Source organism: Pipistrellus hanaki (genome assembly GCF_964339955.1).
Source record: "Pipistrellus hanaki genome assembly, chromosome: 14".
Taxonomy (NCBI): domain Eukaryota; kingdom Metazoa; phylum Chordata; class Mammalia; order Chiroptera; family Vespertilionidae; genus Pipistrellus; species Pipistrellus hanaki.
Genome location: NC_140516.1, coordinates 19,283,680 through 19,300,665, shown reverse-complemented (window position 1 = coordinate 19,300,665; position 16,986 = coordinate 19,283,680). Strand labels below are relative to the sequence as shown.

Sequence of the window (16,986 nt, the reverse complement as noted above, 5' to 3'; positions counted from 1 at the left end):
GACCTGTGGCACTTCATAGGAAGTATAGGGGGTGTTGTGAATGGCCTTCGCAACAATGCTAAATCTGGCAAATATGCAAACCCCCTTTCTCTGTGAGATAACTCATTTCCAAAAATATTGCCACAATAAAAATATTTAAAGTCCATATAAAAAATAAAACATAAAGGGATTAATCAGGACATCACAGTTTTTATTTCATCAAAAAGAAGCAGTGAAAATAGAAGGAAACGTGTTTTGGAGTCAGCAAGTCCTGGGTCCAAATCTCAGCTTCAGCAGTTCCTACCCGAGTATCTTTGAGATATGCTGTCAGTCTCAACTTTCCACAGAACATGTGGTACCCAGCATGGAGCATAAGTTTGTTCTTTTCTCTTCCTTGGGTGCCATCATAAGTGCAGGTATGAGAGCCGCCTATAGCTTCCCACTGAGTTATGTCGTTGGGGTGAGAGGCAAAGGTGGGGGCTAATAATCTATAAGAATCATGGGGAGGGAGCAAAAAGAGGGCAGTGGAATCACCAGACAAAGAAAGCAAAGATGGACACAGATATGTAACAGAACCAATTTCAGTTCCAATTTCAAAGGGATAATTAAGAAACAAAGAGGTGTTATTTTGACTAAAAGGAGTAAGACAATGAAAAGGAAAACTTCAAAACCGGAGAAGAAACAATGCTGTGAGCAGGCTAAGACGTTACAGAAATTTTTTCTAGCCAATAAATATTCAATGTGACACAAAATTTAATCAATGCAGACAATGTCTCAGAAAATATAGATGAAATATCACTTACCACTGGCTTTGTTCTTTGTAAAAAAATAAAAATAAAAATAAATCGCTGGTGTTTCTGTGGGAATCAGGCCTGGGAATTTCAGACCTCAGAGCTAACACTGGGCAGAGAGAGAAAGATGTATCTCAAAGGTTCTTTAAAGCCATAAAGATATCAGGGGCATCTTAAATTTCCCAAATAACCTCCATATCCCTAATGAGAAACTGCTATTGTAAACAGTTGTCCCATAATCCACCATGAATATGGATTTAATTATTGGCAGGGGATTGTGGGATAGGAGAAATATTTTCAGGTTTCATTTACACTGATAGTATTATGTTTTCTCATGAGTATACTACTCTACTCCCACCTCATTTCTTAAATTCTATTGCCACAATATATGTGTGTTATATTGTTGAGATGGGGATGGGAGAATGCTCATAAAGTAATGGAAAGAATAATGTCATGTTTTCATGTCCCCTGAGAAAATAAAAAGTTAGCCTTCCTATACCCTAAAATAAATTCTATGCATGGAGTTGATCTCACATAGGAGTTGATTATCTGAGCCATAATGATTATTATAAAATATGGTTGGTATACATTTCTAATTAAAGATAAAATGCTAAGACTGATGTGTATGTTTAAGGAATTAAAATATTTACCTAAAATCTCCAGATTAAGAAAATATTCTTAGTTTAAGTCGAGAAAAAAGCAACATTCAATTGAGGAATAATATTCTGGCCTGGAGAACAGTTGAACTGTACATGTATTAGTTTTCTTTTGAGGAAAGATGGGTGTCTTTTGCAAATAGCAGGTAAAATGAAGAATTGCCTTAGAAGAGGTCAACATTTTGGAAAGAAAAAAATCACCCTGCTGAGTCAAATTTTCTAAATATTTTATGACTTTAGATTCTTTTTCTATGCTAAATTAAATTTTCTACTAATGGGGGAAAATGTTGTTTCCAAATATAAAAAAAAAATACCTCAACATCCTATTAACAGTTGCCAAGCTCCATGAACTCAATGTTCTTTACAAAATCAAATGTTCTATTAACTTCTCAAGCAACTTCCTTACTTTTCAGTCAGTTCATCTTATTTGCCATCTGAATCTGACAATAAACAAAATTATGAGAATAACTATGTAACTTGTATATGTACCCTCAAAAAAAGAAGAGTTCAGTAGACTTAGCAGCAAGAATTTACTTTTCTTTAAAAATACCTAAATTAATTCTTTCCAGCATGTTAAAGCCACCTGTTAGAACACTACTAAACATGCATGCCTGTGCTTACACAGGTTACACTATTGATGTAGCCTCAGGGCAGAGGTACAGTCTTGTGCTGTCACTTTCGTGTCAGGAATATGACTGGTGCTGCTCTTGTTGGGTGGCACTGGGTGCTTGTAGACATGCTGGAGTCTGGCTAGATAGAATATGCCTGGAACTTCTTTTTCAGATAGTGAGCTGTGTTTCTGTGGTTTACTGTTACAACATTGTACAGTCAGTCATTGCTAGTCTTCCCGATGTAGGAATGGATTCCAGTAATACTCCTACCATTCACTTTTGTAACAATTTTGTGTTCACATGTTGTTTTCTTTTTCTTGATGAGGGTTCCCCTGCATGCATAACTGTCGAGGCCTGTGAGACCAAGAACTCCTGGTCTGTATCTCTGAACACCATCTCTCTCAAGCATTTTCTATATCTCAAGGGTTGAATGACACCAGAGGACAGTCACAAACTTCAGCATTCATATCGATATTAAGGATGACAATGAGGCTATCCCAGAATAGTTAGTAACAGAAAAATAGTTGCAAAACAAACCATCTTTCACCCATAAAACAACAATAATATGTAATACATTTCAGCCAGTATGATTTTCAAGAACTATACCTAACCAAATAAGTCAATGAGTAAGTAAATAAGCAATATACAGTTTGTCAATACATTTTCCATGTAGTAGAATAACTGAGCTCTGTCTGTACTTTCTTTATAAAACCCTTCAGTTCAAAAGATCTGAAATCCTTCTTGGACAAACTACCTGCCTCCAGACCAGAGTACATTATACACATAAAATAAACACAAATTCATTCATTCTCTTCATGTTAAGAGACAGCCTGATAGTTGGACCTAGAATGGTTCTTCTAGTCAAGAGGATGTGTTGCTTTGAAGCTGACTCCATTCTCACTGATTCTGTTTTGAAACTCTGTGGTGACTGAATATGGAAACTACATTTTCCTGCCACATGATACGAGGTTATCCTTGGACATTTGCTTATGAAACCATTTTTTCCATAAACAAATATACAAATTATACAGCTGTTCAAAGTCAATAAACACACACACACACACACACACACACACACACACACACACACACTGACTCTAGTCCAAATAATCTCGTGGTTAGCTAAATTCTAGCTAAATAACCAGTAACTATAAGCCATGGCTATTTAGCATAGCAAGGTCAAAAGGAACTATGTCCATATCCCAGCTTCACCCCCTATTAGTTGTGTGACACCTTACGCTCATAAAATTCTCTCTGCCTTAGGTTTTCCATCTTGGCAATGTTTCATAAAACCCATCTAATCAGGGTTTTGTAGGTTGAATGTGCCTTAGATATAGGTATGTATGGTTTTCAGCATGAATAATAAGCAACATCTATTATTTTTACCAATTATAAACGCAGACTTCATATATTTCAGGAGATAATGATACTATGATTAGCCCAATTAGTATCACTGGTATTTCCACGATTATCAAAATAAGAATTGGCATTAACAATGACGACAACAACAATAATAACTGTAACTATTGGACTGCAGTGGAAATAGGTCAGACTTAAAGTAGCAACTTCAAACATTTTCTATAACCGAGAACTCAGATATGGATAAAATTGCTACAGCATGATGAAACAAGAGGCAAAGCATGTCATTGACTCGTATAATCTGGATCACTTCGGGAAGGTGCACGTGAGGTCATACCAATATCAAATGAGAAAGGAAGGAGCATGCGATGGCCCAGGAGAAAATGGATTTCCTCCTGCTCCCTGGTGCAAAAGAGTAGAGACTGACTGAGAATGATTATCTTTATTCTTTCTTGACAGCTTAATTAAGTTCTCTAATTAGTCACAGTCACTAAGCACTGCATTAGCAACCCTGCTTCCTGCTGGATTGGCTTCTTCTCTAGTCTGATCGTTTCTTCTCTAGTCTGTTAGAAAAGTTTGCTGAGCTAAATAGTGTCTTTGAATTGCAACGAATCTTAGCCCAGCAACACAAGTTGGGCTCACTTCAAGACATACCATCTGTAAAGTTTCAAGGTCACTGCCCTGCATCCTCCAGTCTGTTCTCATCACATTCCACACCCATCTCCACACTGAGCTTCCTCTCACTTTCTCTCCTGTTCTTTGGATGTCTCTCTCTTCTCCCTGAGATTAGTCCTTTAATACTACCTCCCCCTCTTCTGCTTTCCCTTGAGGAAAGTAACCACCAAATATTCAAGTCCAAGTGTTTTGAGTTCACACCTACCCCGTGAAGCAGGTCTTGACTTCTGAGAGGGCACCGCAGTGTTACTGTTTAAAGACATATTTTGAAGAGGCTTCAAATTAGTGAAGCTAAATATCAGTGATAGAATGACATGCTTTAGTATTATCTTGTAAGTGCACAGATGATTAACTTGAAAAAATAAATGTATCTTCTTGCTTTGGAATTTTCCCAGACATTCGCAAAGTGTGTGTGTGTGTGTGTGTGTGTGTGTGTGTGTGTGTGTGTGTGTTCAGATAGAGGAAAGCAAATTGAGAACATCAAATATACATATTTATTGTAGAAAAGAGCTAGACGTTTAGATGAACTCAATAGAATGCCAGCAATCCCAAATGTTTTGTTGTTGTTGTTTTGTTTTGGTTTTGTTTTTTGTTTGTTTTGATTTTTTTTTTTTATCAATTCAGGATTTGCCCTGCATTGCCTGGAAGCTAAACTTCCAGAATTCCTTGCCAGCAGAGTTCCAGGTTAGAATCTGCTAATGAAGTGCATTTGCAAGAGGTTTGGAAAGCAGAGAAGATTTTTTAAAAAAAATCATTATTCTCCAACACCTCCTGGCAGGCAGGTGTCAGACCTGAAGTTTGCCTGGGCTTCGGGCATCCTGAAAATCACCAACTAAAGTGCCCGAGAAGCCAAAACCAGCAGCAGTTTCCTCCTTTTGACAGCTTTCTAGCCTGCTGAGAGCCAGTGGGCATTTTTGTGACTGTTCTCTCCTAAGCTTTCCAATGGCATATAAACACCTAATTTGCTGAAATTAATTTCTTCTGGCTTAACATTGCAGGAGTGGTTCCTAATTCCTAACTAAGCCCCGACCAATGCAGTATGGCCAGTAAGATCTCATTATCAGGCTATCAGGAAGACTAAGTTCAACTTATGTAGAAGGCAGTTACAAAGTGTGGGTGCTTGAGACAGCCATATCACAGTGCATAGGAAAAAAGTGCTTCATGATAATTGATGTCCAATTTCTTTGAAGATGTATTAGTGTCACGTGTTACACTGAAATATTTGGCGTCACAACAATAATGATACAGGGCAAAACTGAGAATCTCATTAGATAAAGCAGCATCTGATAAGCATTTATGGTTTGGAAAAGTTAGTTATCTCTAGAGTTAGAGCCATTAGAGAAAAGGATCTGAGTAGTTAAAAGATTGTGACTGCCGAAACTTGTTTGGTTCAGTGGTAGAGCATCAGTCTGTGGACTGAAAGGTCGCGGGTTTGATTCCGGTCAAGGGCATGTACCTTGGCTGTGGGCACATCCCCAGTAGGGGGTGTGTAAGAGGCAGCTGGTCGATGTTTCTCTCTCATCGACGTTTCTGGCTCTCTATCTCTCTCCCTTCCTCTCTGTAAAAAATCAATAAAATAAAGATTGTGACTAATGAATCTCTGCTTAGTTTCAAATGATGCATATGACGTGTCTTCACCCACTGACTAAGGTCCTTTAAGAATAAATATTCAGCTGAAACCGGTTTGGCTCAGTGGATAGAGTATCTGCCTGTGGACTCAAGGGTCCCAGGTTTGATTCCGGTCAAGGGCATGTGCCTTGGTTGCGGGCATATCCCCAGTGGGGGGTGTGCAAGAGGCAGCAGATCGATGACTCTCTCTCATTGATGTTTCTAACTCTCTATCTCTCTCCCTTCCTCTCTGTAAAAAAATCAATAAAATATATTTTTTTTAAAAAAGAATAAATATTCAGCCATCTGATATGTACAAAGTCACACATACAATCGACATGAGCCAAGTGAGGTTGACCTGCACTATATGTAAGATCTTATGATATAGCCCATATTGCTGGGAATTTCTTGGGAGGCTGCTTAGGCTAGACGATCTTTATGATGTTGAATTCCACAGTTTCTTTGAAAAGATAGAGCATTCTAGAAGGATCATGCTAGCCCTGGACTCCTCTAAAAGGAACTAAATCTAATTGTATATTTATGTGCCCATTTATACTCTATGTATGCGCATACAAGTATACACACATACACACACCACAATCACACCAAATATAACACATCTGGCTAGATGGAATTCAAAAGTTACCTTCTGCTATGACTGTATGCATAAGCATAGTCTCATACTGTACACCTAATAGTTTAACCTTTCATTAAATAGCATTTTATCTGTGTTTAGCCTTTGAGTCATCTTCTCAAAGCTATTAGCCTATCAACTAGGCTTTATTTTATGGGTATGCATAACCACTTCTCCTTTATCTTATATCATTCTGACAACTGAATTGTTAAAATTCCAATTCATGATTGTTATGTCTTATAGTCTATGATGTCCTGGGTTGCTGGATCTGCCTTGTGTCCAAAACTACACTGTATTAGCATTCCGGTTAGGTTCGATTTCATTTTCTACAATGATTGTTCCGTTAAACTTCATTAATAAATACGCAAAGCATACTTATTGCTAGCACTGCTGTAATAGAAATTACCACCTCTAGGGAATTTTTATGAACTTATGAGATACAAAATAAATTATTTTTAAGAGAATTGAAAAATGCTTAATTTCACATTTAATTTTTATTATTATAGACCCTCATTATTAGTCAGCGTTTTCGGACACAATTAAATGTGCAAGCTTTATTGATAGTAATTCTCTATAACATCCCTAATTAGAACAAAGTAATTTTGACTTGTTCTCCTTACTCAACATTTTTTGTTTCAATTTCTGCTCATGTCAGTATGTTATTCACAGAAGGTAAAGAAGATATATTTCTTACAGGTTTTGCTGTCTAAATTACATGGGGAATCAAGAATTCAGTTAGGCTGAGAACAAATTCTCAGGAAAATTTATACATACATATTCACAGGTAACTTTCAGGTAGAGATGAAAATTATGTGAGACAGGAAGGATTTTCAATTTAAAAAGGAAGTAACTGTACAAACCCTCCTTGAAGCTACAGAAGAGCCATATAATCTCCTTAGTCTTTGTAAGCCACCAAAACCTACGTAGCAAGTTTCATAAAGTATAAGTGGACATGTGACATCCACAAAGCAGAGCAATGCCCATGAATCCAAGACGCAGGGTAGACGGTTCAAGGCATTACTTATCCCTCTCAGACATGGAAAAAATGTAATTGGTTTCTTTCCCTAACAGGAAAAGGTTTTGGAGTCATAGCAGGAGACAGTTCCCAATCCCAGGTTGACCACATACCTGCTCTATGGCCTCATTTGACCAGTATGAATCTATTTCGTCATCTGAAAATCAAAGCTGATAGCACATCTTTTTAGAGTTGTGGTAAGAATGAAAAGATATCATGAAAATGAGGGGTGGTTGTAAACTAGACATATGGCAATTGGCTATTTTCTTAATCATTTATAGGTAGTACTAGAGGCCTGGTGCATGAAATACATGCACTGGGGTGGGATGGGGGGCGGGGGGAAGAGTCCCCTCAGCCTGGCCTGCACCCTCTCACTGTCCAGGAGCCCTAGGGGATGTCCTACTGCCATGGATGTAGGAGAGGCTCCCATCGCCTCTGCACTTGCCAGCAATGAACCCAGTTTCTGGCTGAGCTGCACTCCCCCTGTGGGAGTGCACTGACCACCAGGGGGCAGTTCCTGCACTGTGTGTGATCAGGTTGAAACTGGTTCTCTGACATCCCCCAAGGGGTCCCAGATTGCAAGAGGAGGCAGGCCAGGCAGAGGGACTCCACTGGTGCACAACTGGGGAAGGGAAAGGACATGGAAGGTTGGCCAGCTGGGGAAGGATTGCAGGAGGGCTCCTGAGCATGTCCAGCCTGTCTCACTCAGTCCCAATCAGCCAGACTACAGCAGCAAGCTAACCTACTGGTCAGAGTGTCTGCCCCTGGTGGTCAGTGCACATCCAGACAAGTGAAGAATAAATGGTGGCAGACAGAAGGGTCATGTTTTAGGAACCAAAACCTTCAAAACCAAAGGCCTGTAGACTAGACATAGAACAGGAAGCTCAGCTTAGCTACAGCATAGCACAAATGACAACTGTAATGCACAAAAGATCTCTATCATACAGGTCAAGGCAAGCCCCTATGTTTATTGTTGTGCCATGAAATCTCTCCCCTGGATTACACATGACAACTCCTCCTTTAAAATGAATCATGTCCCTTAATTTACCAGGTTAAAATTTTTATTTTTATAGGTGATTATGTGCTATTAGATATTAACCACATCTGAATGAAGATGCTTTGTGTATAAATTTTTGAACTGAGTGCTTATTTTTCCCCAGAAAATCAACCATGCCAGTCCGTTTTCACAAGCTATATGGAGCAGTATACCAGAGAAGTGAAAAAGTTTTAAAGTGTGTGTGTGTGCGTGTGTGTGTGTGTGTGTGTGTGTAACCAACTTATGAAAAATAAATCAATCACATTAGTATTGCTCATTTAATATTCATAGAGCAATAGACCGTGCACAAAAAAGTTACTAGTTCCCTCCCACCCAAAATCATTTACTCCTATTCATTTTATTCCTTATCTAGTGGTTCAGAAATATTTGCTTGTTCCCTATAATAACATTTCCATAATATTAGTCAACAAATTTTGACAGGTCTCAGGTCAGAAACACGTGCATGAAAATGCTTACAGCTAAAAAGATAAGTTTAATTTTATTTCAAGTGAACAAATTCAGAAAATCTTTTAGACCAATGTTCTCCAAACTTACCTGGTAAAAATAACTGCCTGGCCCTTTTCCTAGAGAATGTCCATGGTGATGGCAGGAGTAAGTATGTTAAGAACTACTCAAGTGAGTCAAAATGATAAACTGGAAAACATAGATTCAGAATATGCTCCATTCCTCTAGTCATTCCTCAGGCCATCATCCATTCATTGTTTTAGTCCTTCAAACCTGGCACATTTGTGTGCTGGATTATCACAAGATTAATAAGACACACTCCTAGTCTCATAAATAAATGCAATAAAATATTATAAACGCTTGCTTAAAACAGGATACAGTGGACCCACAAAGGAAGGAGTCGCCAATTGTACCTGAGGAATTGGGTAAAGGGCAGTTAGTTCTGGCTTCAAAAAGAGCATTTGAACAGAATCTCAAATGAGTAAGTTAAAAATTGAAGGACATTTTCCTAAGAGAAGCCTATGCTGGCATCATTGTGCAGAATGCATTGGCTGAGTATGAAATTAGAAAATAGATCTTTTGTGGAGTCTATTTGGAGAAATGATGAGGGACAAACTAAACTAAACTAAACTGAAGCGGTAAAAAGTGGGTTAGAGAAGGGAAGAATATGCAATGTTAAAAAGGAAGATGTGAGGGAGGGGAAGGGGGGAGTTGCTATTCAGGGGGTATAAAGTTTCAGTTATGCAAGATGATTAAACTCTATAGAGATCTGTTACTATACAAACATCATGCTTATAGCTTATAATACTGTATTATCTATTTAGAGATTTATTAACATAGTAAACTTCATGTTAAGTGGTCTTACCATATTTAAAAAAAGAAAAGAACAATTGATTAGACCTGAGATAGGAACAAGAGAATCAACAATAGTGCCCAGTCTGTCTTAAACATATAGAGATGGTGATGGGAATAATGACAGAGGATCAAGTTTTAGGAAAAGATAGGAATTGAGTCTTGCATATGTGAAGTTGGGGGCCCACATGTGAATCTACTGAGTGGCTAACATGTTAAGTCTGGAACCCTGAAGAGAGTCTGAAGTTTAAAGTCATGAATTTGGAAGGCAGTAACAGGGAAATAGTGAAGTCCTAGGAATGGTTGGAATCACACAAATAATTTTACTGCTTGAGAAACAGACTAAGAATAGTACTTTGGAAAGCATTATATTTTAAGAAAAAACAAGAGACAATAGAGGAACAGGAAGAAAGTGATACCAGGAAAATTAAGGGGAAATAATTTTTTTTCTTTATTGATTAAGTATTACATACCGTATGTGTCCTTAACTCCCCATTGCCCCCTTCCCCCTCATGCCCTCACCCCCCTGGTTTCTGTGTCCATTGGTTAGACTTATATATGCATGCATATAAGTCCTTCGGTTGATCTCTCCAAGAGGAAATAATTTTAAGAAAAAGTCCTTACCAGAAAGTAACCCAAGTCTATCAAAAAAAGAATAAAGAATGAAATAATCCATTAGACTTGGCCATTGGACGGTCAATAATTGATAAATGGTAGGAGTTAAAGAAGAAGTGAGAGGTAAAATGGGAGCAGAACCAGTAGGTTTTGGTTTCAAACCCCATTAGTACAGAAAGAAGATACATATGTGGGTGGCTGTTCAAAGTATAACATTTTAAAGAAAAATTCAGAGGATTTCAGGCTTCTAGTTTTTATATAACTTGTGTTACTACGATGACTAATCAAGTTGAATTACTTTTTATACACTTGTTGACTATTTGGATATACTCTTATGCAAAATGTCCATTGAAGACTTTTACTCTTTTTTTTATTGGACTGTTTGTCTTTGTCTTTTGTATTTATGAGTTCTATATAGAATCTGGACATGAGTCATTTATCACATATATATTGAAAATATCTTCCACTTTATGAATGAATTTTCATTATTTTAATTGTATGTTTTTATGAACAACAGTTCTTAGTTTTACTATAAACCAAGACTTTTTTTTTCTTGGTTTATGGTTAGTGATTTTTGTGTCCTAAGTAAAAAATTCTTGCCTTTTCCAAAGTTAAGACTTTTTCTTATGTTTTCCTCTATTTTTTACTATTCTAATTGTCCTGTCTACTATGCTCCTTTTTTCCTCGTAACTTCTCTTCTTTGTATTAGTCAAATATTTTTAACATTCTCTTTATTTCTGTTAACATCTTACTTATACTCTTTTAAATATCCTTTTTAAAGATTACCTGAATATGAATTCTTGAGTTGGTCCAATGTAATAAAATGATGACTTTCACTATCTTCTCACTATTGCTAACCATATAATTCTATAACTCTATTTACCCTTTCCTGCCTTTATTTACATGTATTATCAGTTACATATTGCTTTATATATATATTTTAAACTCCATATGTCATAACTTATTGTTTAATGATCACTTACATTTAACATGTATTTATTCTCCGCAGTGTTCTGCAATGTCTCTGACATTTCCATTATTCTATGTAGGGTTATAGAGACTCACCTTAGATTATTCCTTTTAGCATAGATCAGCGTTTTTCAACCGCTGTTCCGTGGCACACTAGTATGCCGCGAGATGTTGCCTGGTGTGCCGTAGGTGCAGACAAGACAAGAATTTTATAATTTTTTACTATTTTGTTTACTTAATATTTCATAATAAAGTAATTATAAAATACTTTCTTTGTGTTTATTTGATTCCTATTCAAGAGAATTACTTTATATATAGTCAATATAGGCACAGAGTTAAATTTTTTAACATTTTCTAATGGTGGTGTGCCTCGTGATTTTTTTCATGAAACAAGTGTGCCTTTGCCCAAAAAAGGCTGAAAAACACTGGCATAGGTCTCATATAATAGTAATGACTTCCCAGTTTATTTTTGTTTTTAATTTTTTGTGTGATTTTGAAACCAGAAAACACTTTTTTTCTTTATTTTTAAGGATACATTTTTATTAGTTATAAAATTAGTAGTTTGCCAGTTATTTTCTCTCTTCACTCTGCTTTTCATTTATCTTCTAGTTTCCCCTGAAAAGTTAGTTCTCAATCTTATATTTACTCTTTGAGAAAGAAAAAGGTAATGTGTCTTTTTTTCACTGTCAGTAAGATTTATTTTTGGTTTTTAGCAGTTTTAATTTGATGTGTCTATGAATGGTTTTACTTTACTTATCCTGTTGGGTTTTGTTAAGCTTTTTGAATCTGTGTTGTTATCTTTCTTAAATTATGGAAAATTCCTGGCCTTAACTCTTAAAAATATTCATCTCCCCTCAATTTTACATGTGTTAAAATTGTTGAGTATATCCTTAGTGTCTTTTACACATTATCTAACTTTTTCCTTTTCTGTCTCTTCCTATGCTTTATTTTAGACTTTCCAGTTCACTAGTCTTGTGTTTTTCAACCTATTCATCAAATTCCTCATTTCAGATAGTTTGTCAGTTCAAGAATATCTCTTTGGACATGTGTCACAAAATTTTTGATTCATTTGTGTCTTTGGTCCACCTTTCTTTGTACTTCTTGCTACTTTCTTGAACATATCAATTATAGCTATTTTAAAGGTCTTGTCAGTTATCTGCAATATCCGAATAACCTACTTGTCTGCTTAAATGTCTATTTTTCTTTTGATTATTGGTCATATAGTTTCACCTATTTGTATATCTGGTTACTCTTTTATCATATAACAGAAATTATGTGGGGAGGGACTTCAGAATCCCCAAATGATGCTATCTATCTTCCACTACATCGAGTTTCGCCTTTCCATTGGTAGGTAGGTGAGTGGTTGTTAATCTCAAACTAAGGAAGGATTCAGCTAGGATAGGGCTGGGAGGTGGTTTTGGGAGGGCATAAGTGATCTGCCTCATGTTTATTTCTATTTCTGAGCCATGGCACGCCCTGCACTTTGAGAGTCTGATGGATCTTTATATTCTCAGCCCAGAAAGAATACAGAGGTCCCCTTTTGGAAGTGTTCAGTTGATTTCTTTATCCTCAGCTTTAAATAATGTTGTGAATGTCTTCACGAAGAGTTAAACCCTGTGTTTGGGCTTGTCTCCCTCCTGCCAAGTGCTTTTATTTGTTAGTCTGTTTCCCAAATACCAGGAGTCTGCTAAAGCTTTCACTCTGCCTTTTAGAAGCTTTTAGCCTAGTCCCCTGATTCTTATGCGGCCTCAAAACACAGCAAACATATCTTGGAGGAACTTGGCTGTGTTTCACAGCCTTGAGGTTTCCAATTTGTCATCCCAGCATTGATCAATCAAGAAAAATGTTTCTGGCTATTCTTTCTCCCAGAAGACACCTTCTGCCTGGACTAAGTCCAACCCTCAGACCACACTCAGAATCAGTGAATGTCATCGAGAAAAGAAATAAATGACAATTCCAACATGCCTTTCCTCCTTGAAATTTTAGTTCATGTAGTCTTTGTTGCTTCCACAACTCTAGAAAGGATAGAGCTAACTTATTTGGGTTGTTCTAGGTACTACAAAAGAAAAATCGGCCTGCTACAACCTACCTGGAAATGAAAAAGAAATAACATTCTAGATGTCACCAGTTTGGCTCAGTGGATAGAGTGTCAGCCCATGCACTGAAGGATCCTGAGCTTGATTCTTGTCAAGGACATGTTCCTTGGTTACAGGCTCAGTCCCTAGCCCCTGGTTGGGGAGCATGCAGAGGCAACCAATCAATGTGTCTCTCACATTGATGTTTCTCTCTGTGTGTCTCTTTTCCATCTCTTCCATTCTCTCTAAAATTAGTGGGAAAATATATTTAGGTGAGTATTTAAAAAAAAAGAAGTAGTAACATTTTGATAGCTCTAATTTGTTTTTAAAACTCTTTATATTGAAACAGAATGTTCTCTCCTGCATTTTCTATTCATTGTCCTAATTTTGAAATCTGGAACAACATAGAAATATTTTACCCTCTTAAATTTTTCCATCTGTTTGAATCACCACTGTTAAATCTTTTTCATCTAGTCTAAATATGAACCAATGCTAAGTTTATTTTTTTAAATATATATTTTATTGTTTTTTTACAGAGAGGAAGGGAAAGGGATAGAGTCAGAAACATCAATGAGAGAGAATCATCCATCAGCTGCCTCTTGCACACCCCCCACTGGGGACATGCCCGCAACAAATGCACATGCCTCTGACCGGAATCAAACCTGGGACCCTTCAGTCCACAGACCGACGCTCTATCCACGGAGCCAAACCGGTTTCGGCCTAAGTTTATTTTTCACAATTAAATATTTTACCATATTGGTCATCTTTAGAAAATACTCCAGTTCATCAATATCCCTCTTAAAATGCAAATATGATCAAATATACTACATGCTGTCATTAAGCTTAATGAATGAAAGAAGAGGGAATCATATAAATATTATTATAATTACAAAAGAAATGATCTGACGAGCTGTTTTTAAAATTACAGGGACAAAAGAGCCAAAAGTACTTTAATCAAAGACAAAAAGAAAAAAACAAAATGTTTTTACAAAATAGAGATAGCAAAAAAGAAATAAAAGCCCCTGGCAGGAATAAAAGCTCTTAAAAAATACTAAACAAGCTGAAACCAGTTTGGCTCAGTGGTAGAGCGTCGATCTGCGGACTGAAGGGTCCCAGGTTTGATTCCAGCTAAGGGCTTGTACATTGGTTGCGGGCACGTCCCCAATAGGGAGTGTGCAAGAGGCAGCTGGTTGATGTTTCAAGCTCTCTATCTCTCTCCCTTCCTCTCTGTAAAAAATCAATAAAATATATATTTTAAAAAAATACTAAACATAAGGAAAAGAATACTTTGTTCTTTTCAGAGCCTTTTCCCACATTACCTCAGTTCATTCTAATAATGTAAGAACATCTTATAGATTATTTAACTTGGAGAACTTAAGTGATGTCGAATGTAATTAACAATACAGAGTTCTTGGTTCAGATACAGTTCTTTCTATTATACAACTGTACTCATATCTACCAGAGTGTCAAAACAGTGCCAAAGAAACAGTTTGAACCTTAGCATACAAATTTAGTTAGCGTGAATGACCTAAAAGCATAGACTATTATGTTATTCAAAGATTGTGTCTAGTAAGTTCCCCCTTATGCCAACTAAATAGGTGCAGACAGAACCACAAAATACATTTCTTAAAAGCACTAAGGCTTTAGAGAAGGGAGAGGGAGAAGATTTATATGTGTGTGTCACACATTGAAGAATCAAGCTACCCACTACCATGGTCAGTACTTTAACAAAGCAGATTTAATTCTAAATGTATACGCAGCCCTCTATCTCCCTCTCCCATATTAAGCAAATACCTGTGTAATTGATTCTCTCTCCTTAAGTACTTAAGGATGCACTTGGCACCTGAGGTGTCTACTTTGAGCTTCTAATAATCTGTTTGTTTTCCCAGAGCCCTTGCTGCCTGAACAACTCAAAGATACATTTGCAGTGACTGGTTTACAGATAAGGATACAAATTTGGCTGTTTTGTCTTACTTTTAAGAATTCTCTGCAAATAGCTGCCATTTAAAAATGTTCTTAACTGAGCCGAAACCGGTTTGGCTCAGTGGATAGAGCATCGGCCTGCGGACTGAAAGGTCCCGGGTTCGATTCCGGTCAAGTGCATATACCTTGGTTGCGGGCACATTCCCAGTAGGGGGTGTGCAAGAGGCAGCTGATCGGTGTTTCTCTCTTATCGATGTTTCTAACTCTCTATACCTCTCTCTTCCTCTCTGTAAAAAAAATCAATAAAATATATATATATTTTTAAATGTTCTTAACTGAGAAAAGGTAATGTAGAATACACTGGCCTGAAATCTTCTTCAATTGGGGGAGTGGAGAAGCAAACCCAAGCTCCCCTCCACACACACCCCTCCCACCCTTTACTTACAAGTAAGATATCAATGGTCTAAATTTCAAGCTGTATTAACTGGAACAAATATTTCATCCCATAATTAGAGATGAGCTTAGGGGAAAAATAAAAAGTAAACCTGAGAGAGGAGCCAACTGTCCTTAAATTCATGGCAAAGGGTACATGAGAGCAAAGTTGTCTTGGGCCTGCCCTCAGGTTTGGCACATACCATTATTAGGATGGGACAGAAACGAGGGGTGAAATTGGAGACACTTAAGCTTCCCTAACTTAATGAGGCTGCATACTTGTTCTCCTGCCAATGTTCAATATTTTCTCAAAGTAAGTACAGATGAAGCTCTCCAGTCCAGAGAACTAGATGGGTCCCAGCTGCCACCAGGAGGCAAACGAAGTTCATCCAAACGTCTGAGCTCACGAAGAGCCCTTGGTCTGTTGTTTGGCACTTCGCAAGTGCACATTACTATTGATTGAGTTGAATATGGTTTGAATTGTGGGTTTACTAAAATGCATGCTTCCTGAGTTAGGAGGCCTGGACAAATAGGGTTAAAAAATTAACTCACATTGAAACTGGTTTGGCTCAGTGGATAGAGCGCTGGCCTGTGGACTGAAGGGTCCCAGGTTCGATTCCAGTCAAGGGCATGTACCTTAGTTGCGGGCACATCCCCAGGAGGGAGTGTGCAGGAGGCAGCTGATCGATGTTTCTCTCTCATTGATGTTTCTAACTCTCTATCCTTCTCCCTTCCTCTGTAAAAGTCAATAAAAATATACTTAAGAAAAAAATTAACTCACAAATTCAAAACCATCTAATTTTAAAAACACATAATAAGCAACACAGGAAGCTTTCACAGCTAGCCAGCAAAATCGGAGCTTTCAATCAACCATTTCTTTCACGGAAGGTATGGAGCACAGAACGGATTCAGCAGCACAGATGGTATTTTACATTTGCACATGCAATTTCTTTTCTCTCCATTTGTGTATAAACCTCTATCTTGATTTTTTTTTTTTTTAAGAATGATGGAATTTACCAGTAAAATGCAGCCCTACTTACTGCCTCTGAAAATGTTGCTCACCTCCATTTCACATTTTAGCAGCAATTTAACTGTCTTTCAGTCTGTGTAGAAAGATTTAAAAATAAACCTCATAAACTCCCCTTTATCATATCCTGAATAATTTCAGATGATTCAATTCCTCCAGAGAGCTAAAACTTTTCCAGTATTTAAAGTAACTGCCTTTTCCCATCCTTGTTCCTAACTACTTTCTTAGAATTAATGCTACTTTTCATAGAATCTTCAAGCCAAA

General features: G+C 37.3%; 2 protein-coding genes across 7 annotated transcripts in view; one reads left to right on the top strand and one right to left on the bottom strand.

The window, feature by feature from the left end:
• The window catches only part of CTNNA3 (catenin alpha 3), a 1,202,853-nt gene that overhangs the window by 793,854 nt on the left and 392,013 nt on the right, over positions 1-16,986 (bottom strand). The gene's annotated exons all lie outside the window — the stretch shown is intronic.
• LRRTM3 (leucine rich repeat transmembrane neuronal 3) overlaps positions 1-16,986 on the top strand; it is a 152,951-nt gene that overhangs the window by 114,251 nt on the left and 21,714 nt on the right. Inside the window, exon 3 of one of the 2 annotated variants that reach the window (XM_084904271.1) lies at positions 9,203-9,327. The exons of the other annotated variant lie outside the window; for it this stretch is intronic. Coding sequence (XP_084760397.1) covers positions 9,203-9,310 — 108 coding nt within the window. The 3' untranslated portion in view covers positions 9,311-9,327. Of the gene's footprint in view, positions 1-9,202; positions 9,328-16,986 lie in introns of those variants that run through there. 2 annotated transcript variants of the gene reach the window in all.